At 33.7% G+C, this 27,433-nt stretch overlaps 3 protein-coding genes across 5 annotated transcripts in view; 2 read left to right on the top strand and 1 right to left on the bottom strand.

Annotated features, from left to right (window-relative positions):
- LOC128682781 (frequenin-2) overlaps nt 1-27,433 on the bottom strand; it is a 144,564-nt gene that overhangs the window by 12,331 nt on the left and 104,800 nt on the right. The window lies entirely within an intron of this gene.
- On the top strand, nt 2,616-3,680 carry LOC128682780 (uncharacterized). The gene is made up of 2 exons (XM_053767622.1): nt 2,616-2,662; nt 2,745-3,680. The coding sequence occupies exons 1-2, from the start codon at nt 2,648-2,650 to the stop codon at nt 3,438-3,440; spliced, it is 711 nt and encodes a 236-aa protein (XP_053623597.1). The 5' UTR covers nt 2,616-2,647; the 3' UTR covers nt 3,441-3,680.
- On the top strand, nt 13,010-18,443 carry LOC128682779 (uncharacterized). 2 transcript variants are annotated; one of them, XM_053767621.1, is made up of 2 exons: nt 13,010-13,105; nt 15,449-18,443. In XM_053767621.1, the coding sequence occupies exons 1-2, from the start codon at nt 13,097-13,099 to the stop codon at nt 16,142-16,144; spliced, it is 705 nt and encodes a 234-aa protein (XP_053623596.1). In that variant the 5' UTR covers nt 13,010-13,096; the 3' UTR covers nt 16,145-18,443. The 2 variants fall into 2 exon arrangements, with proteins under 2 accessions (XP_053623596.1, XP_053623595.1); XM_053767620.2 differs by lacking the exon at nt 13,010-13,105 and adding an exon at nt 13,120-13,372 and having other exon boundaries at nt 15,449-18,435.

Here is a 27,433-nt window from a genome sequence, read left to right as displayed (position 1 = left end):
TATCTGAACGCTCATAAATTTTGTTTAGCTTATTACAATAATTTGTTTTGCTCACAGTTTTTCAAATTGTGTCCAATAATATTATAGTTCTTATATAATTCCTTTCATTAAACATAGATTTTCTAAATAATTGGGTACCGAAATTTGCTTTGATAAAATCTTTAGTCGTATATCTAACTACTTAGATGCAAGAAACAAACGATTCCTCGTATAGAATATGTTTGTAACAGCGGGAAGCATAACAAAAGCTTCTTTTTTAATTATCCACTGTATTTTGGACTCTTTTGCTGATTCGCTGTCTTGTTATTGTCCGGTCATCCTTTTGTTTTCGGCATTGTTTTGTTTTATAATTGTTCGCGGACTATTGTATTGATGACTCTGTGTGTAACAGCGTATTTGCTGGTCTGCGGAACGCCGCCGCCGTAAAGTTGGGAAAACGTTAAACTGTGATATTAAAGAACATGTATATATTTTATTTAGTACTCCAATTATTTATTACTCCATTATAAATGTGATTTTCAAATATTTATAAAAATAACCAAAAAAACCTGTTTCAAATTCCCGGTTAAACACAGTGATACGACATACTCTATCCCATACAAAAAACAAAAAACCTTTGATGACAATATACGTACCTACCAATATAACTTTCTGGCCTAACCGAAGAATGAGGTGTTTTAAAAGAGAGTATGATTATGAGTAATCCTACTTGTATTTTGAATACTCAAATTGCAACTAATTCTAAACTTTACATAATCAGATTTCGTTGCTTTGAATACCAAAACTTAATATTACACTGACGGAATTAAAATTACCCTTTGGAATTTATCGTCGAGCGCTAGCTTCCAACGAGTGCAACGTATTTAGTTGCACCCATTGCTTCTATTTTCTCATGTTTACTAGACAATATTAAATTTTGTAGTGCATCCGTTGGCTTATGGTTTCATCTTAACTTTGTTAGAACGGTCGGGGCGTACCGCCTTTGCTATATTGAAACAAAATTTATTGTAATAATATCAGAACGAAACTAGTAACTAAACTAGAATAGGACTACGCCATATTCTCCCGTGGATGTCGAGTACGAGGCTACCAAGGGACACACATAGGTAACAATAGCATTCCCAAGAAGGCGGCCGGTGGTAAAATCGTAGCCGAATCTACAACATTTTAAGGTTTTGTTTTTAGGCTGACCCTGGGCTTCGCGGCTTCCCAACCCCGGACGCAATTGGGAACATGCAGACATGAGACATAAATACATAGACTTTAAAGACATACTTTGTTATCTTAATTAAATGTTTTGTAAGTATTTATTCACGAAATAAAAGGCGGTTCATTTCTCTATGCTAACGTAAGTATAAAAAAGTGAGGGTGTTATCTTAATCTGAAACTGGAGCAAAAAAAATAAGGAAAGGTCCAAGATAAAGACAGTTGAAGGAGAGTCCAAAAACTAGTAGAAAAGATATACGGCTAATGAAAACAGGAAAGATGGTTGACCGATATCCAGAATTTATAGCTAGTCGGATTTATTTCAACGGTATGGAATCTTTCACTAATAAAATACATATTTTGTTTCGAATCTTTCACTAACATTACGAATACTTGTATTTATTACTTTTATATAAAAAGAGTGAGCTGCGGTCATTATATTAGGTTTTTATATAAAAACTTCATGTAAGTAGATACTTTATTGCTTCGTGTTTCTTCTATTGACACTTTTTAGACTTTTCTTTGTTGTTTTTGTCGGCTGCACCAGTCGTTAATTTTAATCTGCACTGAAAGACGCAGAGTACGCGATTTTGTCCAAATGTCGTCAGCGCGCAGGTTTAAGTCAACGTCAAAGTCGACTGGCGCAATTTATCCATTCATCTAACAGACTATTGGAAAGTCTCTTCCTAATTTGAGCGTTTTCCTACTTTCTTCCTTAGCCGCAAAGCAGCTGAGACCATGGTTGACTCATATACAGTATACAGGGTAATAAAAGATTTTCATGTTTTGTAACATTTTCCTTATAGATATGTCAGAGGCAAAGTCGCTCAAAGCTCCAAAAGCCATGGAGAAAAGTTTAACATTATGTAATATAAGCTAATCAATTGATCTAGTAGTTCTTAAAATATAAACACATTAATAAATTCAAATTAAGTCAAACTCACAACATAAACATAGATAAGTATATTACCTGAGAGACAAGCGGAGGCGATGAGCGGAACTTATAGATAGTTCGATCGGGATAATTGGAAAAAAATAAAAAAATAATAATGAAAATTATTTAGGTTTCATAGTCTTCTACTATCTCGTAAATTTAATATGTAATTTAGAGTTGAAATGTCGAATATCGACAGTAGAAAATTTAAGGTCTAATGGTAAAATAAAACTATTAGAATTTCTATTAGAATAAGTGTTTTATTATTATTTATATACGCTAAACGCTATGAAATATTTTCACAATAAATGTAAAAATAAAGAGAAAACGCTTAAAAGTAGTTTGTGCTCTCCTTCGTCTTCTAAGTCTTCAGTCTTACGGAAGTGTGAGAATCAATTGGAAACTTATAATTTATGTTAATTAATTGATAGAAAGCTTTTATATATAAAACTGATGACTGCATCAGGGCTTATTTTGATTGTGAAATCTTCAGACGCGACATCCATTATGTCGTGGACATTGGTTAGTTAAATAATTAATTAATTTGTGTTTGCTAGTTCAGTGAGTAATTCTAGTTAATCAAATATTTTGGTGTTTTTTTTAGATCTTGAGCATCATATTTATGGCAAAAGTCGTGGATAGCGGATTTTACCGCTACCCTTATCACCAGATAGTAGAAACTGTGCCTCAAACGGAAGTCGTCGAATCCTCAGAGGTGCCTGAGAAATCTATTTCTTATGCAATATCGGCCAATGACTATAATTACTTGAAAGAATACAAAAAGGGACATCAAGATGTGCATTATAACTCGAATATTGTTGGCACACAGACAGCAGCCATCGCGAGCACAAGCCAATTGCACTCTGAAAATCATCACGGGTTTTATAACAACATCGTTCAAAATGACGTTAACGATATAATTACTACGCAGGCAAATCTGGCGCAACATATACAGGTACCTGTCATTCAACCAATAATAAAAAAACATATTTATTTCCATGTTCCTCCACCTGAATTTGAAGAAGAACAATCCATCAAACACATTCAAAAGCCGAAAAGAACATATAACATAATATTTATAAAGACTCCTTCACAAAACGTTTATGGTGTCAGCAACGCTCAAAATTCGCTTAGAAATAATCAAGCGAATGTTGAAGAAAAGACTCTTATTTATGTTTTGGTGAAGAGACCCGCAGAGGAAACGTTAGTGCCAGTACAGCAGAAACCTTCAGACCATGAGGTATTTTATATCAAATATAAGGACAGCCCACGACTGCAACCCGTGCTGCCAAACATCTGAAGGGAAACTCGCGGCCAGACAATGTTGATTTAGTAATAATGTCTAGCGAGTTATTAACATAAGTAATCTAGAAACTGCCTATATATAAATCATAAGCCAAAGCAATATGTCAAATATGTTAGTGTATTTTTCGTTTCCATGCCACTCTCGTCTTACGTAAGAATTTTTATATAAGTTTGGATATACTTTTGTTATTTACCCAAATAAAATAGGTAGTGCGTTTCGGTAGTTTGAGTTAAATATAATTTGTAATATTTTATATTTAAATTAATAAATAATTTTAATTTAACTTAATTTTCTTTAATGTGTTATATGAATGAATAAGTAATTTTAATTTTCGGAAAATGTTCTGTATCTATATGAATCTATAAATTTTGAAAATAAAGATTTTTCCATTTAATATTCTTGGCTAGAAGGATTAAAATAAACCTTAACATTTTAAAGACACTAGTGTGGTTAAACGATCGATTGCTTGCTTGATTCCTCTTTGAGGAAATGCTGTCATTACCTCTCAGTTGTCAAGTTATCACCGTCGCATCGTACGACATACCGTGGATATGAAGTAGTCTTATTCTAGGGCGGGAACCCACGCCACTTATATTTTTTATAGTTAATTGGAATTACTCTATTACTATAAATAAAAACAACATCTTCAAGCAGAGATTTACCGAGGCATGTAAGTTATATCAGCAATAAACTCGTATGGTAATATTCGTAATATGGTACATCTGAATAATTTTGTCATTACCGGCTAAATGAAAGTGGGAGTTGATACACCTATGACTGTATAAATAATGATGTTTTCGATGTTGGTTGGGATGAAACACAAACACTATTATTATTCATAATGTGTCTACTTGGATGTCTATTCTACTTCGCTAAATATTCACCGACCTATCGAATACGATTTCTCAATCAATTTGAAGGGAACTCCAATACTAAATGACATCTGTTTATTATCACTATTCGCAGTTATTATGATTTTATTATCGGGTGGGTTTTTAAAGGCTGGGTTGGTCGTCATATTTAAGTTGTGTTTCGTATTGGATATTCGGCACCGACCTAGGTTATTCCACAAATGGCACCAAATAATTTCTATATTATGAAGTAAATCACGAAATAGTTACCCAGATCTGGAGTCAGATAGAAGGTATTATTATTACATTATTTTACACAAACAAGGCAAATAAGTTAGAAATGCATATACAACAATACCACTAAAATATGTGTGAAAGTTGGATCACTAAGGCAGTGAGACGTCAGACCGATTGTGGATGCGTGCCAAGGTGCTCGGGGAACCTTCGCCATTAGTTATAGTATACATTGGACAAAACCTCAAAGGTTATGAAAGTCGCTAAAATCAGCGAGTGATGAAAAAACTGTTGCAAGACACTATTAGGGGTACATTTTTGATGGAAGGTAACATCGTTTCCATCGATAACAACTAAAGTGGATTACATTTTGTCGGAGTTAATTTATTTGACGAGATAGACATTATCTCGTAATGGCAACGGCATAACATGCTATGCTATGAGATAACTTAAACATATGACACATTTAATCCAAAACATCTTTTTTCGTGTGTCTAATACAGAGCTGGATCAATAATTAGGCACTTTGCCTCCACTATTAAACGTTAAATTTTTGTTCCAACGTGGTTCCAACTTTATTGTGCATTAATATTAATTTTTTTCATGTCCGGACATCTGGTCACTGCAGTCCAGCGTTGCAAGATTTTTTTGGTAAAGCAAGATTTTGAAATCTAATGGGCAAAAAACCTGGATTATTTCGTCAAACGTGGGACGTGATAGAAAAAATAAACTGCAAAATCTGCGACGTCTGGTGACGCTGCTGCAGTCGTTCCACCAATGTGACTGAGAAATATAATTACGTCCCGTACTCTTATCTCCAGCCAGACAGTTTTATTGTTTTCATTTACTGAAACCTACTTTACTAGAATTAAATACGTTCTGGAATCGATTTTAAGTTTTACTGTGATGCTCCACTGAGGCGCTTTTACTACCTACCTATTCTGTGATTTATTATGGATTAGCTGTCGTATATTTGAAACTTACCCGCAAGTTTCATAAAAATCGGCCGAGTGGTTTAGATGTGAAAGCTTGACACTGTCGCATTAATAATTTACTAGCACCTCGCTCCGCTTTTGGTACAAATACGTAACAAATTTCGTAAAAACAAATAAAAATAAAAATCTGAATAGATGCCGAATGTGTATGCAGTTAAATATTGCATGAATTATTATTGCACGCGTAGGCGTATAAATGTGAAAGTCTGTCTATCTGTTCCGTGTTCATGATTATACCGTTTTGCCGATTTTGATGAAATTGGGTATACATGTATTTAAAGACACACGGGAAGAAAGTTTGTATAAAAATCATGTCTGTTCTGCGTTCGCAGAGAAACTCATGTAGGCGAAGCCGCGGCCAAAAGCACTAGCTAACACGATTGTATGGAATTAGTATTTTCCATATAATCGTGTTGCATACGCATTCGGTGTGCATGGACCTTAAATGTTAATGCCAACTAAAAGTTTATTTTGCATGACATTTAATTTCTAAAAAGTCGGCACTAAATACCTAAACACCAATTAACCTATACCCCAATATCCCAACACCTATATCCCAATTATCCATATAATGGACAACAAATAAAGTATAATTATTACAATACACAACGGTCCCCGTTGCGTGTTGCCCTTTGACTTTGACAAGAATTGTTATAGAAAGATAAGTAGCAAGTAGCAACCTGAGGGTGGAGCGGCTTTCCAGGTCAAGACCTTCAGAAAAGGAAATTACTCGCTTCTTATCTGTAGAAATTACTCGCTTCTTATCTGTATCCAGATGGTAGATAAATCGAAACGGGTCATTCTGAAATTGTATTGAAAACGATTTTAAACAATAAATTACGTTACTGTTCTCAAACAGAATAAAGACGTAACTGACTTTTTCGAAAATTAGTCATTATACATATTCAGCAGACGATTAGATATAATATCAATTGATTTAAAGTCAGATTTATCTATTGTTCTAGTTTTAGTTATGTAGTATGTAAAGTTCGTACGAAGTTAAATTAGTTTTACACAAAAAAAATATCAGATTGTGATATAATTAACACTTATTAAATTCATTAACACTGAAATACTAACCACCGAGAAAGATGTAGGTACTTATCAATCAAAGTGTGGAATGAATAAAATATCCGAATCCTGACTTCGACTGTAGATTCTAGAGATCATATAATATATTGTAACAGGATTTTAATTAATTTTATCAACTCTTCGTATAACTTTAATATCCTTACATATTATGAAACAAAGTCCCTGCCGCGTCTGTTTGTCCGCGATAAACTCAAAAAATACTGCATGGACTTTTATACGGCATACACGTCGGCATCCTGAGTTCGCCGATAGTGTTTTTATTGGACATATTCCAACGTGAACGCGTAGTTACTATGAGTGCTTTTATTTATCGCAGTGAAATTATAGCAATGTATACCGAAGCCACAAAAGTTTGGCCAATTGTTCGATGACAGTGTGAAGCCGGTACAATCAGCAGTCAGCGGAATCCCTACCCTGACGATATCCTAATTGTGCTTTTTGATATTGTGTTGGTATTTTCTTGCGGTGTACATAGATGCCGCCACTAGGCATTTAGTTTAATAATTTCATGAAAAAAGTTTTTTTTTCTTACTTTTTTATACAAGTTGGTAACGTTGCGAGATCGGGATACTGCTTATACGGATTTTTAGTATTATTTTAGGTAAAACACCACAGAAAATAATGGGTGGTTGGGGGAGATTTAATGAGGTCGCGTAGGCGAAACTTGGACCTAATTTAACTAATTTCCCCCGGAGTAATTTGTCAACCGCCATTGTTAACCTATTAATTTCAGTAACTTAGGCCAAAGGTTACATCATAGCGATACTTTTTAAAGTGAAATTTGAGAATAAATATTTTAGTTATAAATATCCATTAGGAACATATTGATGTTTAATACATACATGAAATACAATAACCTAAAAAATGGCTTTCTAACTTGTAATAGAATTAATCAGAAGATCTATCAATTAATATTACAGGACAGGGTAAAAAATAATTATTATCATCCAAGCCTACTAGAATGATATAAGGCAAAACAAGACCGGTCTAGTTTAATATAAGAACTTGTTTGATAGCCAATATTGAAATTAAAAGCAAAACAGATACTTAGATACAAAAAACATTGCGTAATTCTCCCTTTATTCTATTGTTTGATACTATATACAAACCTGCCTAAGCCATCGAATATTGAAAGGTGTTAAGGTTATGTTTGTCTAGAACTGTGCTCATCAATTATTGTATTATATTCGTAAGCATACATTGTTCGAAGAAATTATGTTTGTGATTAGTAAATACAATGCGAGCCATATCTCTGAAGCAGCAGTTCTCAAACTTTCTTCCAAGATGAATCTTTTTGTAAAGCTAATCATTTCTTGTAACTAAATAAAACTAGTAAAATTCAGACTTGTTTCTGAAAAATTACTGGACTTATATTATGTTAGGTATAATACCTAACAGTTGAAAGTACCTATAACCTAAGCTTCGATCAACGACATTCATAACACATACTATCTTTAAGAACGTGACGTTATAAAATCAGTGACGTGTGAAAAAATAACTTGTATACATGATATTTGCACTACGTACCATGTAATTGTAATGCCACAAAAAGTTTGAAAAATATTTTATTACACTGCAGAATTTCTTTACAATTGTTGATGACATTGTAAAAAAAATATCACTATTTCTATCTCTAGATATCAACGAAAGTTTGAAAAAGCTCGAAAATGCGTGACTGAATAAAAATAGATAAATTTAAGTTTTTTTAGGTTATTTTATATGTATGACTATGACTACCGGACAGTACCGGCTTTACTCGGTTAAAACCATAATAAATTAAACACCTATAACCTTTCTCAGGAATCACAACTATCTATTTTAAAAAGCCGTACCATAATCCGTTGCGTAGTTTCAAAGATCTAAGCATACATAGGGACAGACAGTGGGAACTTTATTTTGTACTAGCCTTTGCCCGCGGCTTTGCCCGCGTGAATTTCATAGTAAAATCTCAGTAATTTTTTTGTCGCGTACTCTGTAAGACTGATAAATATATATTATTCAAATTCGCATTTTTTCTCATCTTTAGTTCAATTTTCTGTTTCCCGCTGCGTGTCTCGTCCCACAAACTTGTCCAATCCCACGTTTCCTACATATTGTGCCATCATGTTTTTTACAATGTGTCCCGTCCTGTTTCCCACTACGTGTCTCCTTCCCATTTCCCGCTCCTACTCCCACTCCCGCTTTATGCAACGCGTGCCGTTCTATTTTCCATGACGTTTTACGTCCCGGCTTTTTATTAACCACAAACGTAAATTAAACATTTTTTGTATTTACTATTACTGTTATTTACTACAAAAAGTAAGTGTGCCAATTTTCAGCTTTTTATCTTGAAAATTTTATTCAGTCCCATACAATCTTTCACCTCCCTTATGAAGGGGTTGAGGGTTAATTTTTAGAAAAAATTGAAACACGTCAATTCATTACTTCGTTGTAAACAACTAAAATCCAAATTTTCAAGTCACTAACTTCAACGGTGTAGAACTTTCATATTTACAGATTTCACCCCTTTCACCCCCTTCGCAGTAGAATTTCCAAAAATCCTCTCTTAGTGCTCACCTACACTCACCTACATGCCAAATTTCAGTTTCCCGCCCAGCAGTTTCGGGTGTATGTTGTCTGTCAGTCAGTTAGTCAGTTAGTCAGTCAGTCACTCAGAAGATAGTCAAGAGTTTTATACAGATATATAGATGCGCCCATTATATCTATATCAGACTTTAATCGATAAAAACAATTTATTTATATTCTATTTACACCTTTCTACAAAATTTTAAAGTAAATCGGCTCCGTGGATTGTTATTTTAATTTTCCTACAGGACCCCCCTCATTTTCCGGGATGAAATGTCTATAGGATGTTAACCTTGATTCATAATTAGTTTTTAAAAAATCCTACGGGTACTTGACCATTTACCGGGATGAAATGTATCTAATTTTCCTACAGGACCCTCCTCATTTTCCGGGATGAAATATCTATAAGATGTTAACCCGGGATTCCGAGGCATTTTTGATTCATAATTAGTTTTTCAATTATCCTACGGGAACCTGACTATTTACCGGGATGAAATGTATCTAAGATGTTAACCCGGTATATAAGGTACCTAAATACCAAATTTCAAGCAAATCGGTCCAGTAGATTTCGAGTGATGCGCGTTCAGACAGACAGACAGACAGACAGACAGAGACAGACAGACAGACAGACGGACAAAAATTTTTAAAACTATATTTTCGTCATTAACATTCATCAGTAACTAAGTATATTCCATGAAGACTTAAAAAAATAAATCCAATGCACAAATTTCGCTTTTCTTCAATTTTATTATATGTATTGATAATTGATGATGTAGGTACTTTTTATGTACTTACTACTTACTTACTTACTGGGTATCTACAGGCCGTAATGTCATTTACAATGTTTCTGTAAACATTTACAAGAGAAACCAGATCGGTGTTTTTGAACAGGTAAAACTAGCTTAGGTTGTATATTTTATCGACATGCCCATGAATATATAGCCAGATTTTTACAGCCCGACCTGATATTCTCATCGTAAATTAAATTTGAACATATTTTATCAGCGAAAAAAAAAATAAAAAAATGAAAAAGAAAAAGTATAGGTATGTTGTAGTCAAAATTAGTTTTCAGTTAGAACGCGCAATTCGCAGTGAATCATTTTTTTCCAAATAACCTTTAACCTAATAACCTTTGTTAAAACTAAAATATTACAAAATTCATTAACATAGAGCAATAGGCACTTTCCATTAGTCCCGTGAAAATGATCAAATTTTAATGAAATTTAGTGTTGAGGTAGCTGATATTTTGGATCGCGTACTTTGGGGATATATACCCATTTTAAGTCCCATTCCTGAAAGTAAAAACCGTTTGATAGTGGCGATTTATAAAGTAGATGGCGCGTTTGTCTAAAATAAAAAGGTGAAAAGAAGGATAAAATATATACTTATATTTAAAAAATCTATATATTTTTTTATGTCATATAGGTTATGTCATAAAAAGTTATTATTTTTACACAAAAAGTAAAAATATAAGTGATGGGGGAGTATAAAGTTACCATTTCTTTATATATTTTTTTATAATAATATTTTTTATGTTGTGATAATCATTACCTTATTCCATAAATAGATAAATGCAATATTTTATGACAAAAAAATGGAAGGCATGAATTTTGTGAAGTTGATATAAATTTATAGTACCTACCTACATGCCAAGATATAAAACATTTTTGTACTCTTGTAGTTATTACTTCTCGAGCAAAAAATTGATTCAACAAGTCTTATTTTAGTCGGCTTACACTATAATGACAATCTTTACTACCACAAGTAATAAATAAATTATTATACTTAGAAATGTAAAGTAAAGCCTTGTTGGGTAAGAATACTGAGACAGGCGTGGTCGGCGGTGGACTGAGCGCGGCCCACCACTTTACACAATTTGATTATTACGCTTCAACAAGCGGATGAAGGTCGGTTTAAAATAAGCTTTTAGATACTAAAGTTTAAATTTATTATGTAAAGTTACCATAGTCTATTGAAGAGTTAAGCACAATGGATGTTTTGTTATTGTAAAAGTAAAGATTGTAAGAAATCATAATATAAGTATTTCATACTTAATATTTTGTCTATTAAAGTTTTATTATCAAAAATGCCGTATTGTTCAAATTGCCGTAATTAATATTTTAATATTTTAATTTCGACGAATTCGAATTAAAACACACAATCTTTTAGCGCGGTGCGTAAGTCAAATGTGTGTGATGCAATAAAAACTAAATTATAAATTTTAGGTAGGTACCTCTGAATTTACTTGCTTCTCATCAGTTCGAAAAGAGCTAACGATTTCCAAACAGCCGAACGAACTTTTTAATATACTTAGCAAAGAAAAATTTTGATTGAACTTTCTTTCAAATAAGAAAAAAATACTTTTAAACTAGATTAAATCGGTTCATCTGATTTAATCTAGTTTTAAAGTATTTTTTCCCGAACCGATTGGATGAACCGATTTAATCTAGTTTTAAAGTATTTTTTCTAAGTTTAGTAAATGTAACCGCTACGGTGCCATGGGCAGACGCACAGATAGGCACGATAAACTTGTAACTCCTTTCCTTCTGTCATCGGGGTTTAAAACAGGTTAATCAAATCCTCCAACGCGGACGTCTAAGATAAGTATTGAAGTGTATACTTGAGGTTAGGTACCTGTCCTAAAAGCAAGATTAATGGAAACCCAATATCCCTTCACTTCTTTTGGGTGACGACATTTTTATGGATTATGTAATTTATTATTTTGGCAACTCTAAACAAATAATAAACACGGGCATTGCTAAAGGATAACTAGGTACAATAAATGTGGTGAGATGAAAGTAAATAGCCTCGGAGAAGAAAACAAAGCCTAGCAGATCAAGTTAAAATATATCTATTATGATTAAACCCAAATCGGTATTAATTATATTTTACAATTCTTAAATGAAAGCTTGACTTTGAGTTTTTTTAGGCCTGCTGCTGAAGAAAGTTCACAGATTTCTTTTCTGTCGTAGGTAGAACCGTCGTTAGTTTTCTTGTCAAATTGTCAAATGAGTAAAACAGGAGATGTCAGTGCAGTATACTTATTTTTCTTGTCTCTGGGCTCCGACGGTCAACAGTTGTGGAAGAAAACGGGAACACGCTCAGAGAGAGATATTTGTTTTCGTAGTCGATCTTTGTCCTCTGTCTTTGATGAGTTTTTTATACGTGTCCATTTAGTGTTGGTGTGAATAAATTCGTTGAACCTAGTTCTTATAATTTTCTGAAGAAGATGCTCCCGGTTCCTTCCTCAAAATTATGTTTTAAGAGAGATTGACCCTATAGATAAATAAAACAAATACAGGATGTTCTAAAAAGAACACTTTGATTTTTTTAAGGTTTTGGATTGATGTTGAATTATAATGGGAAGTAATGGGAGAATTCGCCCGGGTCAATCCCGTCAGCGGATTATCATTTATTAACACATCTGTGGTTTACTAAATGTTGTTCGCGGCTCCTCCCTCGGCTAAAAGCCAAGCCCAGCTCACCTATTAGTTCTGTAGCAAAAAATACGACGATTGACGGGTAAGAAGAAAAAACCAACAAACGAACACACTTTTACATTTTATTAATATTAGTTTACATATTGAAGTATGGATTTAATTAATGGCAGTGGTAACTTATCAGGGTACGTCTAAACTTTGTAGTTATTTTCTTTCACGTTCATCAAGGGGTAATTTGTGATTGTTTGCTCTTGTTTGTTTCCACGGAGCCCACAATTTGTAATCATATCGATTTTGTTTAGTTATACTGTCACATGCAAGGTTTCCTTGTTTGGGATTAGTATCCGTCGTTCTTTGAAAAAATTAAACATCCTTTATCGTTTGTTTGAAACTGATGTGAGACAATCGACATTGGCTGGGTCATTACGGCATCATTACGTTACACACAACTGGGGGACAATTCCGTCTGTAGTATGGAGCGGGTAAGTCTATTTGTATAGTTCAGTTGAATGAATAGCGTGATGTAATTCGTGTGTTGTGACCGCATATATTGAGTCAAGCAAATTAATTAGGTTTTACCATTCGCGGTACAGTTCCAAACGGATTAGCTTCTTTGGTGGTTTTAGTATCGTGAAAATTAATATGATAATTGTCGATTTCTGAAGATGTATACTGGAATTAGTAGAAGCAGACTAGCACAGATAAGATTTTTATACCACTGAATAACGATGCTTTCGTTAATTCCAAGAGTGAGTACCGCCCATGAAATATTCTCAAATATTAATTTCACATGTATTAAAATCTATTTTTCAAATATCCAGCGGGTCTAAAATATCCAGATACTTTATATTAGTTCAAAAGATTTTTACCAGGTTCAAAAGTCAGACCACTTCAACTGTTGCCGGACGGGCACCGAGGGCTTCAAACAAGACCTTTTGTAGGCTTTGATCACATTTGGAAAGCCTCAAGTTACTAGGTCTGGTGTCTGGCGAGTGTAGCTTGTGAAAAATGGTGTCAGTCGAGTCTTTATAAAGCAGAAGAAGCTTGAATCTGAAGAAGTAGACCTTGATAGCTCCTCAAAAGGTGCTCAACGTTTCCGCTTTTGTTTACCAAAATGGTCTCTTGATCCATTAGTACTGGAGGCTGAAGATATAGATGAAGTGGCTTCAGATTTTGGTGTTCCCCTTTCGTCTGGTTCAGGCAGAAGGAGCAAACCAATAATATTTGATTAAAATTATTGTGCTGGCTCAATAATCTTGCTAAACAATAATCAAAACTTTTCAAAGTCTTGCCATAGTCATGCCTATAGTGTTACCCTATGGTCATAAAACCGTGAACATGAGTAGTACGTAAGTGTAGTTGCGATTAAATTATCATCCGTATTTCCTTTGGATTATTGTGATATTGTTTTTATTAATTTGTATAATTTGGTGCATTTAACAAGTAAGTAAAATGTCTTTATCATAGAGTTATATACTTCTTCAAGTTCAACGTTGGATCGTTATACAGTACAACCTACCAACCTTACCTATTGGTGCTTTATACATTTTAATATGTTGGCATATAGAATGAACGAAACGAAATATAAACGAATGTTGTGGGTTTTTGCGCAAACTTTCTTAAATGGGCTTTTGCGGTCCTTTAGTAGGATGTCCTTTTTAGAATTATCACGAGTAAAGTGTTCTCAATTAGTTTAATTGGTCGTCTGATGTTTCGTAAATTCATATATTATTAATTAACTCTAGGCGTTAATTCTCGAATTCCATGGTCTCCAAGGATATCACCTGATTTATTATGTTTATTAATCGCAAAATTAAATGCACCTCGTAATGTAGTTGAATTGTTTATTAGGAAATAAGAAAATCTTTACAGTTTCTTTTAGTGACGTTGAGAACATATTTTTATTTTATCACCAATTAATTACATGAAGAACTGCTATTTTTCTTTTTTGGCACATAGACCGTATCGAAATCTGAAAGGTAACCACAATTTGGTTACTTCAAACTGATGATGATGATTCATATGTAAAGTGTTAGTATTTATGATCTTGCAACTTAATTATAAACCTCTTTCCCTTATGTTTGTTATGCTGGTCATGTATGATATCCTCGGTTGGAGTAAATTCTAAACAAGTCGGTGAATAGGTTAGAATACATTAATATAGCAAATAAATGTACTTATCAACTATAATAATAATTAGACAAAAAGGATTCGGCCTAGTTTGTTATTTCCAGAGCTTTTTGATCTGAAAATATTCCAACTGGTATTATAAATACTGCGGTGAATATAAAGAAAAATAATATAATGAACCTATGGAGGTGTAATGGTTAAGACGCCCGCCTGTGGTTCGAAAGGTCCCAGTTTCGAATCCTACTCGTACCACATGAGTTTAAATACCAATTTGACTCATCGGCCACCACTTGCTTCTGGTGAAGGAAAACATCGTGAGGAAACCAGCATACCGGTTGATTATTAACTTGTGTGTGAAATGGAGAAGGCAATGGCAAACCACTCCATTACTCCATTACATTGCCAAGAAAGTTGTAATGTGTGTTTAATTCCACGTAATTACCACGACCTCCAGTCATTAGGAATACGACTATGAAGATGATTATAAATACGAGAGTGAGTTTGTTTGTTTGTTTGTAGCCTTTTCACGCTATATCTGCTCACCTTTAATTCATGGAATGTCGCATACTTATCTAATCATAAGTACAGAAAAGTACATTAGGTATCAATCATCCCAAAAAGTACAGAACCCGTTGAAAATTCACGCAGGGTAGTCGAGTCGGGACATTTAACTAACTAGCGTTATTTTTTCACAGATTATACTGTTGATCACGATACATTCGTGTAATATTCTGACACATCCAGTGAAACTTGAATTGCCTAACTATAATGGATTATACGAAGAAAAAGGTACAAAGCCAAAATCACTGGGCGGCAAGCTCCTAGGAACAGAGTTCTCGTCAATACCCGAAGATTTCTCGTCGATACCGAAAGTTCAACAGAACAAGCTAACAAACCAAGTATCTCACATGGGATGCTCCAATGAAAGGCTTCTCCTTCCTCTGAAGTATCACGTTGATGACCGTCTTTCGGAAGGGCTAGACAATCGTAACAAGATCGTCAATTTGCCCACTGTAAAGCAACCTTATCAAAACTACAAAGTTTTAGTGGCGACTGCGCCGGCAGGCTTGGAGCTGGACGAAGACAACAAGCCAATGACTGTTTATATAGTTTTTAATGATGAGAACAATTATCAAAGCCCATTGGACCTCCCATCTGTTTATTTCGTAAAAAAATCAATGAATCGTGGTAATAAAAACTTAGATTCGATGTTCCTAGTCGATAGCAACCGAACAGTCACGGGCCTAAGAAGTAAAGAAATAGAAAAATTCGTCAAGTTTCGGAATAAATTTACCAGCCGCTTTCACAGAAACCTTGGCTACACCGATGAAGAGGTTGACACGACTAGTGATATCAATCCCTCCGCTAGCACCGTAACTGATAATAACTAGGTTATAATTTATAAATTAGTATTGTATATTATAGCCAAATCGAAAAAGCCAGATAAAAATTGTCTTGTTATTTATATTTATTTTATTTATTTGCTTGATGATAAAGTGTCTGAGAGCATATATGAATTTGCTTAACTTTATCAAACAGATAAAGTTAAAAAGAGTGTTTCACAAATCTATGGCAATTGGCCAATCGCATTAAGTAGATTTGTTAGATTACATTGGATTTTATAAGAAAGTAGTGAAACAGGTCCTATAAATATAAACTCAGAACAGGAAATAATAAAGAAAGAATCTTGTATACATGTCTATATTCAGGGAATAATTTGTTGAGAGTTTGTTTAACAATGACGCCGTTTTGTAACATTTAGAGATTGTGGAAAGTAATTCTGTTCCAGCAAAAAGATTGAACATGATAGATGGGTATACCTAAAAAACCTTACCAGAAAGCAGTAGAAAATTGGCCAGAATGCTATGTTATAAAATGTGAATTTATAGATAACTTAATTATTATTCATCATCGATTCACTAATTTTAAAATACACAACGTCATGAAAATTATACTACGAAAATGAAGTCCTAACGGTATAACTGATATTTGTGTAGAATTACATAAAAAGTCAACAAAATAGAGTCTGAACAAAGACATAAATGCGACGAGAAGCAACGATGTAGGATCGTGGCAAGCTTTTATACGGAAATTTATTGTTGAAACTTATCCCCAAGCTTTGTTTTAGTTGCTTTTAAAATTTTTGTTGTCTCGTTAGATCTACTTACTAAAATCTGATTTTTTCTGGGTAATTAGTTACTTATATTATTTGATATGTTACGCAGGCGCGACTTTGTTTTGTGTAGTATATGAATAACAGAAAATAAACACAATACCTCAGTGAAAACATACGTGTTTAATTTAGTCACGTGTTTTCGTTTTGATTCTTTAGTCGTAGGCAGACGTAGGTAGGGAGTTATAATAACTACTTACTAAAGTCACACAGACAAAGGTATTATTCAGAGAGGTCTCAAGCATACAACAATGCGAAATTTTATTACGAGATCTAAACTATATGTTTTGTGGGATCAAAATAGATACGGTATGTATGATGCTAACTAATACTGAATAGTTTAAACTTTAATAAACCTTCAAAAGGCAGAAAGGCAAAACTTTGCAGACCATAGACAAATCAGAAAAGTGAAATATGTGTACATATGTATGTGAGTATATAACAGGCCGTAAATAAGTTCGGTTCGGTATTGGTGCGGCGATTCGGTGCTCTTTGAAACGCACCAATTACAGATGTTATTAAAATTGGTAATCTGAGAAGAATAAAAATAGGTCTTGAATAAAAGCTGAGGAATGCTTGCTGATGTACCTATGTAGTTACCTATCAGCATATTAGTATGGCCTTAAATTTTAGTCACACTTTTTGAGAAACGATCCTCGGACACATTGTCGTTCATAGACGACCTCTGAACCAATCATTGATTTCTTTATTAGAACTTAATTGAATAATTACAGTATACACAAAATTACAACGTTAGGTTTTTAATGAATATAATTGGCATTGATTCAACCTTCGACTTACGAGTGATTACCTACTTTTGACCAGTTACTCTTGACAGCAGAATTATTTCCAAATAATTGACGGTTAAAATATATTGGATTTTCAATAGATTTTTGACCTTCATCCATGGCCTAAAAATAACTTCTTAATTGCAGGAGGTCAATGTTAACAAGGCTATGTGCAGGATGTTTAGTTAGCTGCTTACGTAATATATAATAATTTTGACTCCTTACCAAAAATTGTTCGGTCTCGCGATAGCAATCCAATAATGAAGCATTAAAGGACTAACTTAATTTTTTAAATTAATATTTTGTGTTTTGTTTCTATAAGGTTCCTACTTAATCTAAAATTCTTCTTAGAAAGAACTTCTTAGAAGTCTTGTTGACTTCAAGGATTTAGTAAGTAGTTTGTACAACCAGATTAACTAGTAACTCCATGGTAGACTTTTGCTAAATTCGAGTTTCAAATAATTATTCAAAACAAATAATTATTAAACTTTCAAATAGTTATTCGTAACACACTAGATAAAGAAAGACTCTTCTTTCTTTGACTAATAAATAACCATTATTCTCTAAGAATAGTTATTAGTCGTACTTTCAACTAAACTGGACAATAAAAGACTGTTATCCATTTTCGTCGGTTTTAGTGAGTCAATGCTAGATATTCTAGCTAGAGTAACCGAGCAAAGCCGGGGTGGCTTTAGAGACAGCGTGTTGAAATAGCGAATACGCCGAATAAATTATTCAACAGTGTCAGTGACCCTTCACAGCTTATTTTATAGTCCCTTTTCCTTAATTCTGTGAGTGGGTACTAGGAGTCACGTAAAGGTTGCGCACGCGGGTGAAACTCTGCCATGACGGAGTCTCACTGGTATTCATTTGTCATCGCCCAAGATGTGCGACTTGGGAATCCGGTTCCGTGTCAAACTATATTGAGTATATTACCTAGCTATTTTATTTCCAATTTCCAAATATTTCTTTTAATAGAGATGAAATATCTCTATTGAAATAAAAAAAATTCATAGTTTCCCTTCCTTCTTTGAGGAAATGGAAGGAGCTGCCCGCCTGGTTATCCTAGAGATAACCATATATATTTTAAGAAATCCATGGTATATCCTAGAGACTATACCATGGATTTCTTCAAAAATGGTGTGAAATTTAAATATTACACAACAACAGACGCTACACGTAATTTCATATTTTTGGCAGTCTATTGTATTCCCGGTATAAGTAGGTACACAATAGGTACTTCTTCGTAAGCTCATTACTAAGATAAATTTCACTCGTCTCTTATATACAGCGCTAGTGATAACATAAGCTGCTTAGGCTTTGCTTCATTGATTTATTATATATTTGGAAAAATTTGATTTTTTGTTATGTTTCTTTTTCAGTTCCAAGAAGACGAGATGTTTATCAATTTATTGTTTTCGACAAATCTAAGATAGCGTTATTTCACTAATAGTGAAACTTGATATAGGGTATAAATGATTTTGAAAACTAGAATACCTGATGGAGCGAACAATGATGGTACAGCTAAACTATAGAAAATACAGATCTGGAATACCTTATGTAGACCCAGGATGGCACAGATAAACTACGGGAAATAAAGTAATAACGCTCTAATAAAAGTTGTTCAGTCTGATGAGCATTTTCTGTTGAGGTATAAACATTTAAGATCTAAAACACCGGATCTGCATCCGGTCCGGGTCCGGACCATCATGGGTCTGCATCATGGGTCTGACCATGATGGTCCAGCGAAACTACAGGAAACATAGAAATGACGCCTTAACAAAAGTTGTTCAGCCTGATGAGCATTTCCTGTTGATGTATAAAAATCGAAGATCTGGAACACCTGAAGAAGAGTGCAGCTAAACTGTAGGAAATATATTGCAGCACGCGAACGAAGTAGCGGGCATCAGCTAGTATCTTGTATTAATAGTTCAAGTTATGCCATCTCCACATTACGTATTTTTTTATTAATTATTGTGTATACTTGGTATGTTCGAATGACTATTCTGAAAGGGCTGACTTGAGGTTTGAGTGTTGAAGGGTGTCATAATTTAGGGTAAAAGCTATCTTCATTTCTAATACCATTCAATCCGTCGACTCGATCGACCTCAACCTAAGAAAATTGATTGGGCATGAAATCCTCGTTTTATTATTACCTAAGTACATTGAACTATATTCTTGATCGGTCTTTTTATGATTTTTATAAGTCATGTCATGATCATCTTCTTGTTATCACAGTTATTAGAATATAGGCACTAGTTATAGTTGGTACTGCTTCAATGAAACTTTCTTTTTATATACATACCCGTGAGAACGTCTGGTTGCACCGGGATATATGATTCGACGTTATGTATTAGTATTGTGTACCTTTTAAGTTCCTATGTAAAGATCTATAGCTACCTATATTATTATTTCTGAAGATTTTATTGACTTGATTAACATTTTGATTTTGATATCAGTAAGTCAACATCACACGAACTTATTCAAAATTAATTGCGAAGTATTTATTGTAGCCGCTTAGGGACACTTGATAATAATTAATTGAAGGATGATACTTGAACCTAAATTGCGAGATTTAATTATCTTCTTTTCTCTATTACTATTTCATGTATTTTCCGGAGTCTGATAATATTAGTTCTAATTCATCCTACAGATACAAAAAGTGAGAAGACAATAAGTAAATCCTACCAACCTATCAACCTATAGTATGTAATAATAAAAGTGATAAGAAAATAAGTATATCCTCTATGTCTATCGAAGGTCTGTTTCATTTCGGGAATCTTAAATGTCCTCACGTCCATGTTAAGCCTCTTTTCTCGTATTTTCTAGCTTCATATCTTTATTTAAACAATAAATAAATTCACCAAATCTTTGTCTTTTAATACTATATATGTGCTTAGTATACTAAACAAAGCTCCGTAGACACTAGTCCAGTCCCTTCCAGAGTCGTTTGCTTACCATCTAGCAACCAATAATGTTATTAACCTAAGTACATTTCGCTATCACGCATTCTGATCTCGACTCTTACTTCCATTAGTTGGTAAACTATTTATCTCTCAGACAAATCCGAGGCTAATAGAATTCGTACATGGGGACATGAGCATGCCAGCATTTCAAAATCTCGATCTTGATATATATCTACTTGTTACATAACGGTTGCCCGATATGGCAATGTTTGATCACTAGATCACTAGATCAAACATTGCTACTGATTATTAAGAAATTTAATAAATTATGAAGAAACATTCAAATAACAACCATGAAAAGATAATACGTTTTATTTGTGTCTACAATATAAAAAACTAGCCAACTAGCGCGGGACTATAAGAGATATTTGGGAGCTAAAACTTCATCCTCAGGTTGCCTATTAATTATGTGTGTGTTATCTATAAATAATTGAATTTCATATTGAGTTATGTAATATGAAGTTGTAAGAAAATTATACATTGAGAGCTCTATGTCCCAGGGGGCGACTAATTGTTATGATATAAGTAATTGGTTATGATGTGGATTTGCCCAAGTTACTCGTACCTATGACTTATATCGACCTATGTAAACCCACCAATTCCCTCGGGTCAATCATAGTCTATATCATATCATAAATACGTGCTCTAATTAAGGTAGACTTTATTTGATAAATTGGAGAAACGAATCTTTTAATTCGGTTTTGAATACGTTAACGAATATCACTTGTTTTATTTTTCCCACTTTGCCGTTTCCAATTAACGTTTGATATCATTTAAATTGACAGAAAGAACTCAATATCAAATCATATGATGTGATTGTAAAATCGAAATATATATTTTTAAATGTTTTGCGCATTCGTCCTGAAAGTTCGTCAAAAGTTTAAATATCGGTGTGATTGTGTAACATACATCCATACTTAATATGTCCACAATTTGACCCAAACTTTCGCATTTATAATATTTAGTAGGACTTTTAACATACCTTCCAAATTCCGATGATATTAAACTGATATTCTAGCCATACGTAACTTAACAGAAAGGGCTTACACATAGGCTTTTCGTCCCAAAATATGAGCCATCCGGAACGACGTGTGATAAACCGGATTTCACGCGGGCGCAGCGGAATAACCGACTCGGTCCATTGGATATGGGAATTGACTCAAAATGTACATGTACTACAATTTTAAGGCAAGAACTACTTAGACCGATTTGTAAAGTACGATACGATCATATTTTTGCACAGAGAAAGACAAGACATTCATGCTAACTTTCATTTTTGCATTTTTTTAAACACGAGTATTCGAGGCGGACCACGTAGTTCATATAATATATTTATAATCAGTACATACTCATTATAAATGTACCATAACTACAGTATTTTCTATATTAAGTAATTCCGTAGGTATACAAAACTACTAAATCACATTGAGAATGGGTGCCAAAATTATGTTGCAAAGCTGTTCCTGTGAATTGTCTTAATTTATACCACTTTTTCCTTGCAATTTAAGGAGAATTATTCGTATGGGTAACGAACGGGTAAGAACAACATACTACACAGCGCGACGCGGTACTATTATATAAAATATAATATCTGTGTTTTTCGTGTGGTTTGTACTGTCGTGTGTTCGTTCTTTAGCATTCTTGAACGTAATCGTTATATCAAAGTCAAAGCCTTTATTTAGAAACTAGCTTTTTACGCCTCGTATGTTGGAACTCCAAGCAGTTGTACAATACATTCTTGCATCAGCAACTCTTTAAAAAGTGTTGGTCTCTATCGTAGCCTACCGCATAGCGTCGTGCAGCGTTCATTAGCTCAGTGAGGATGCCGTAGAGGCTGGCACTGCGGAAGGAACGGAAGCTGGCTACAAGTAATTTGCATACATAATGTATGGAGTTAGCTGAGGAGTTGGCGACGCGGGAAGTGGTTAACGCCCATCCCGTTAAGTGAGATACCGACTTGTGATGCACCACTTCACTTACTTTACAATGTCTACAATTAACTACCTACTTCACTGACTTAAATAAAGGATGTTTTTTTTTAATTTATTAAGTTCTTATCAAATAGTCTGGAAATAGGACTAAGTTCTTGGAAATAGTATTCTTGGTTTATGGTATTCCGTACAACGATGTACTAAATCCATGCTCAAGTTATATTTTACAAAGTATAATTTTAAATCACTCATGTTTATTTTCTTATTGAAAATGTGTGATTCTCACTGTACCTACAGTTAAAATTTATCTCTCTATTACATAATAAACACCCGTAAAAAAGGCCAATGAAGTACATACTTCATTGGCCTTTTTTATTCTATTATATTCTACACATAGGTAGAAGTGGTTTTGTCGCCTTCAAGTTGAACTTTAAAATAGCTATTTGAACTTCAAAAGAAGAAGAGAAATGTGATCAGGTAATTCACTGAAATATTTCTAAGCGCTACCATGTTGTTTCATAAGTACTCATATAGAACATTCACTAGTTAAAATAATACCTGTAACTTTGTCTGTGCAAACTTCAAACTAGAGACTACATGTTTGCCTATATTGAAACACTGCAGATGTTATATATTATAAGTCTATTATTAGTTTTAGTATGAAATCATACATTCACCCGTCATTCTTGCAGTAGGTATGTATTACAAATGAGTAATGTAATTTTGAAAGTACGAGTAAGTTGAAACGTGTTCTGTATGAAAGAGAGGATAATTCAAAGAACAAAAGAATATTTGCATATTACTTACATAATAAGTTTTTACGTCATTTTCTTCGCTTGGTTACGTGCTGCGTTGTACATTCGCTGCATCCTTTTGCCACACAATTACGGCGTGTGTTTCCACTCTAGGATAGGATCACTTCTTGTCCTCCCCTATCATGTCGTACGAGGACGCGTAACGTAGGCGGCTTATAGGCAACAATAGTATTCCTAATGTGGGTTCATGTCAGACAGGCGACTGCTTATAAAGTCAAAATTTTAATGTTTTTTTTTTTTTACACTGACTCCGGGCTTCACGACGTTATGACATAAAAAAAAAACATATGTAAAAAGCAGTAGAATGCAAATTTAAATGCATGTAACTAAATTATATAATCATTATCTAAATGCTATTCAATTGTTCATAATTCTTTTACAACACGAAAATGTATGGCAATTGAAAATATTTTATTTAGTACAATTTTTATTTAGTAGGTACTCGGTACAAAAAAGCACTTACAACTATTTACAACTTATTTATATACATTAATTTAGAGTAATTAGTTACGTATATACGTACGTGGATAGTTTAAAAATTTAATAGATAAGTAAATGTGTAATAACTCCGTCCTTATCCTTACATAATACACACCATAAATGATATGACAGGGAGTGCTTCCAAGTGTTTTTGTGTGTCTATTATGTTTTCACCTGAGCGAAGCCGAGGGCGCTAGTATTAATATAAATAGCTGAAACATTTTAAATGTATTCAAAATTATTTTATTTTGTGGTTCGTACATTTAGTTAGAACTGCCTGGTCCACTTGACCTTAGGTAACATTAAGTTAATCTTCTCAAGAGAAGGTCATTGCCAAGCTCGTTAAAATCTCTTGTCATGTTAATATTGCAGTTTTAGGCTTCGATCGCTCGAACGATCACGCGAACTTGAAACAGTTTTAAAGTAAGTACTTATTTCCATGCAAGTGACATTCAACCGACCAACTGACATTCAGACGACCTCGGTGGCGTAGTGGTAAAGTGATTGCCTCTGAACCGAGAGGTCCCGGGTTCGATCCCCCAGTCGGGTCTTGATGGAAAATGATCTTTTTCTGATTGGCCCGGATCTTATATATATATATATATATATATATATATATATATATATATATATATATATATATATATATATATATATATATATATATATATATATATATATATATCATAAATAACACAAGTCTCGAACTTTGGGGCTAACTCAATCTGTGTAATTTGTCCTAATATATTTATGTATTTATTATTCAACCTATCATCCAACAATCAGATAACAAAAGCTAGAACTTGTGTATATTCCTTTTCAACGAGTTCATTTTAAAAACAGGGTTTGTGATGACTGTGATAGGCTTATTATCTTTTTACCGAATGCTCTTAAATCCTGTCGTATACAAGGCCATGGGAGGTTTAACAAGCAATCAACAGGCGTTCAAAGAAGTAGCCATATTAGGCGAAAGCCAAATCATTAATATATCTCTAAGCCATAGATGCTATGTTATTTATTAGTAGGTATTCGAGTAATGTTTGTCAAGTTCTTACCTAACAACGATTTTACAATTGTTCATCATATTTGAATATTTGATGTTAATTTAAGCTGTTTAATGACTTGCATCATAAAATCAAGTAGGTATTACGAACCATTTGCTAAAAATAACATGATTGAACATAAATATTTAACTTGGACACAGTCAGGTAACAACATCATGAAACAAGTTTCATGCGAGCTGAAACTCAACTGGGGCAAATGAGGTAAAGTACTTATATTATGTTTATTGCAGTTTTATTTGTATTTTGATGGGCAACGTAAGCGTGTGAGTGTAGGTTTTGCCGTAATAAATGAGAATGTAACCTAATTAACCTGGAGGAAAGATAAAAACATGAGAAGTGAAATGAAATAAGTAAAAATAAAAATTAGGTACTTGACTAATTTTTAGACACACCAGTGAAGTAAATACTGTGATTTTTATGATGATCGAGTTTATTTTTATAAAGTTTAAAAAAACTCGCTAATTAACTTTAAATCTTTGTGATTCGTGACAATGATCTAGCGGCATTGTTACTGTCTCTGAATGTTCAAAATGGTGTTAAATATATATCTTTAAGTACCTAGCACATATATTCTGACGTGGATATCAATATTCCCATAACCTACTCATTGCAATCATAATACAGATCATTTCTTTCAAATCAGATTACAAAAAAAATTTTGAGGAGATGACTTTAGGTGACTTGAATAAAATCTGACATCAGATGTAGCAATAACTCACTCGAATAGAAGAAGAATAGAAAGACTCAAACATGCTCTTATTCGGTATTATACCTATAGGTACGTTTATAATGGCTCACCGCATGTACATACAGAACCGACGCTTTTTATGATATATTGATTATTCGACCTCCATTAAAATAATAAAAAAACTCTTTTATGTAGGTTATCTAAATCTCTGATCTATGGATATAATAGCATGGTATTTTGGCTTTAATGGCAACGGAAATCTAAGAACATTAATATACATTTTACATTCAAATATATTTATGTATACATAACATTTTTGTTATTCATCTTTATGAATCAATATAGGTCAAGATGTTTATTGAGAAGATGTGCTGTTTCAATGCTTAAGCCCACTGCTATCAAAAACGTCCCAGTTTTGAATCCTAGTAGTCCCATGTGTATAGGTATTTCTAACAATCCGATTCAGGTTACTACATACTTTTAAAATCCCTAAATAAGACAATTTTTTTAACATATCACCGACCCAACAATAATCATGATACAAAAAATATTCGGAAATTTAAAACAAAAAAAAAAAAAATAAAGCATAAGTAGGCAGTACTGTAGTAGTAATATAAGAGTGAGTTGCACTGTTAAATTTGATGTTAATTTCCAAATGGCGCGCCGCTGACGTTTCGACAAAATGGCGTATTTTGCGCACGTTAAAGTTAACGTAAAAGTTGATCGCGCTACCTCACCCGTCTAATTTTTATGGCGTGCAGCGAATTGCACTGGTGACGCATAGGGAATTGCTACAACAGTAAATACTCAGAAAATACACACAAAATTGATTTTTATAACGGCTAAAAGTATTTTCAGTTCCATCAACAATTATTTCTTTATATTCTTCAACAAGCTTCAATTAAGCTGTTTGTGACCAATACCGCTAAAAACCTGTTGTAAATAGATTTAAAGATTATTATATAATTTGTATTAGTTGGATTAATTTACTGCTTCGTTATGCATGAAATTGTTTTATATACATAAAGTGCTTAAAATTATTTATACCCATGGGCATAATAATATAATTATGTTAATTATATTATTATGCCCAAGGGTATAAATAAGTATTATTAATTGGTTATGCATGAGTGGTCAGATAGCGAATGAGTGTTTTCTAGATAGACTTCACTACTAGGTGGCATTGCTTAGAACGCAAGGTGCAGCCAATTGTCAAACTGTACAACATTGTCTCATCTGTTTGTTGAGGTACTGTGAGCGTAGGTATAAAACTAAGGTTTCAGTCACCTTTACCACCGTTTTAAACTATTACCACTAAATCGTTAAAAGAGGTCATTTAAAATCTTAATCTTAAACAGTCTGTTGTCTATTTTGTTATCCCGCGTGAGGACTTGGTACTTGGTAGTGGGCCCAGGACGTGTGAAGCTCGACAGTTTGCGACCAACGTGAGACCAGACAAAGACAGTCAAGCCAAGTGTGTTTTTGAGTATATTTGGCAAAACATGTACGATTGTGGTAGGTGTTATACATGGGACAATAACCCAAGTTATTGTCCCATATATAACAAGCATCTTTATGCTTGTTATCTTGAAAATTAATTAATGGACAACACTCAATGTCCCACACTAATTTATCACAAATAAAGAAATGGGCACAACAACCGAAGCCTAGTATTTGTGATGACAGTTGCGCTGGGAACAGAACCATGGGTTCGAGGACCCAGGACCTCCAGATAGCGAGCGGGCACCACTACGCCACGGAGGTCAGAAAAGAAG

The sequence above is a fragment of the Plodia interpunctella genome, chromosome Z (genome assembly GCF_027563975.2).
Source record: "Plodia interpunctella isolate USDA-ARS_2022_Savannah chromosome Z, ilPloInte3.2, whole genome shotgun sequence".
In the NCBI taxonomy this organism is placed as follows: Eukaryota; Metazoa; Arthropoda; class Insecta; order Lepidoptera; family Pyralidae; genus Plodia; species Plodia interpunctella.
This window is presented reverse-complemented; position numbering and strand designations above follow the sequence as displayed.

Coding starts and splice junctions, on each gene's coding strand:
- LOC128682779 (XM_053767620.2), top strand. CDS start 13,352: ATGCTTTCGTTAATTCCAAGA. Junction 13,373..15,448: donor TGCTTTCGTTAATTCCAAGA/GTGAGTACCGCC, acceptor ATTTTTTCACAG/ATTATACTGTTGATCACGAT.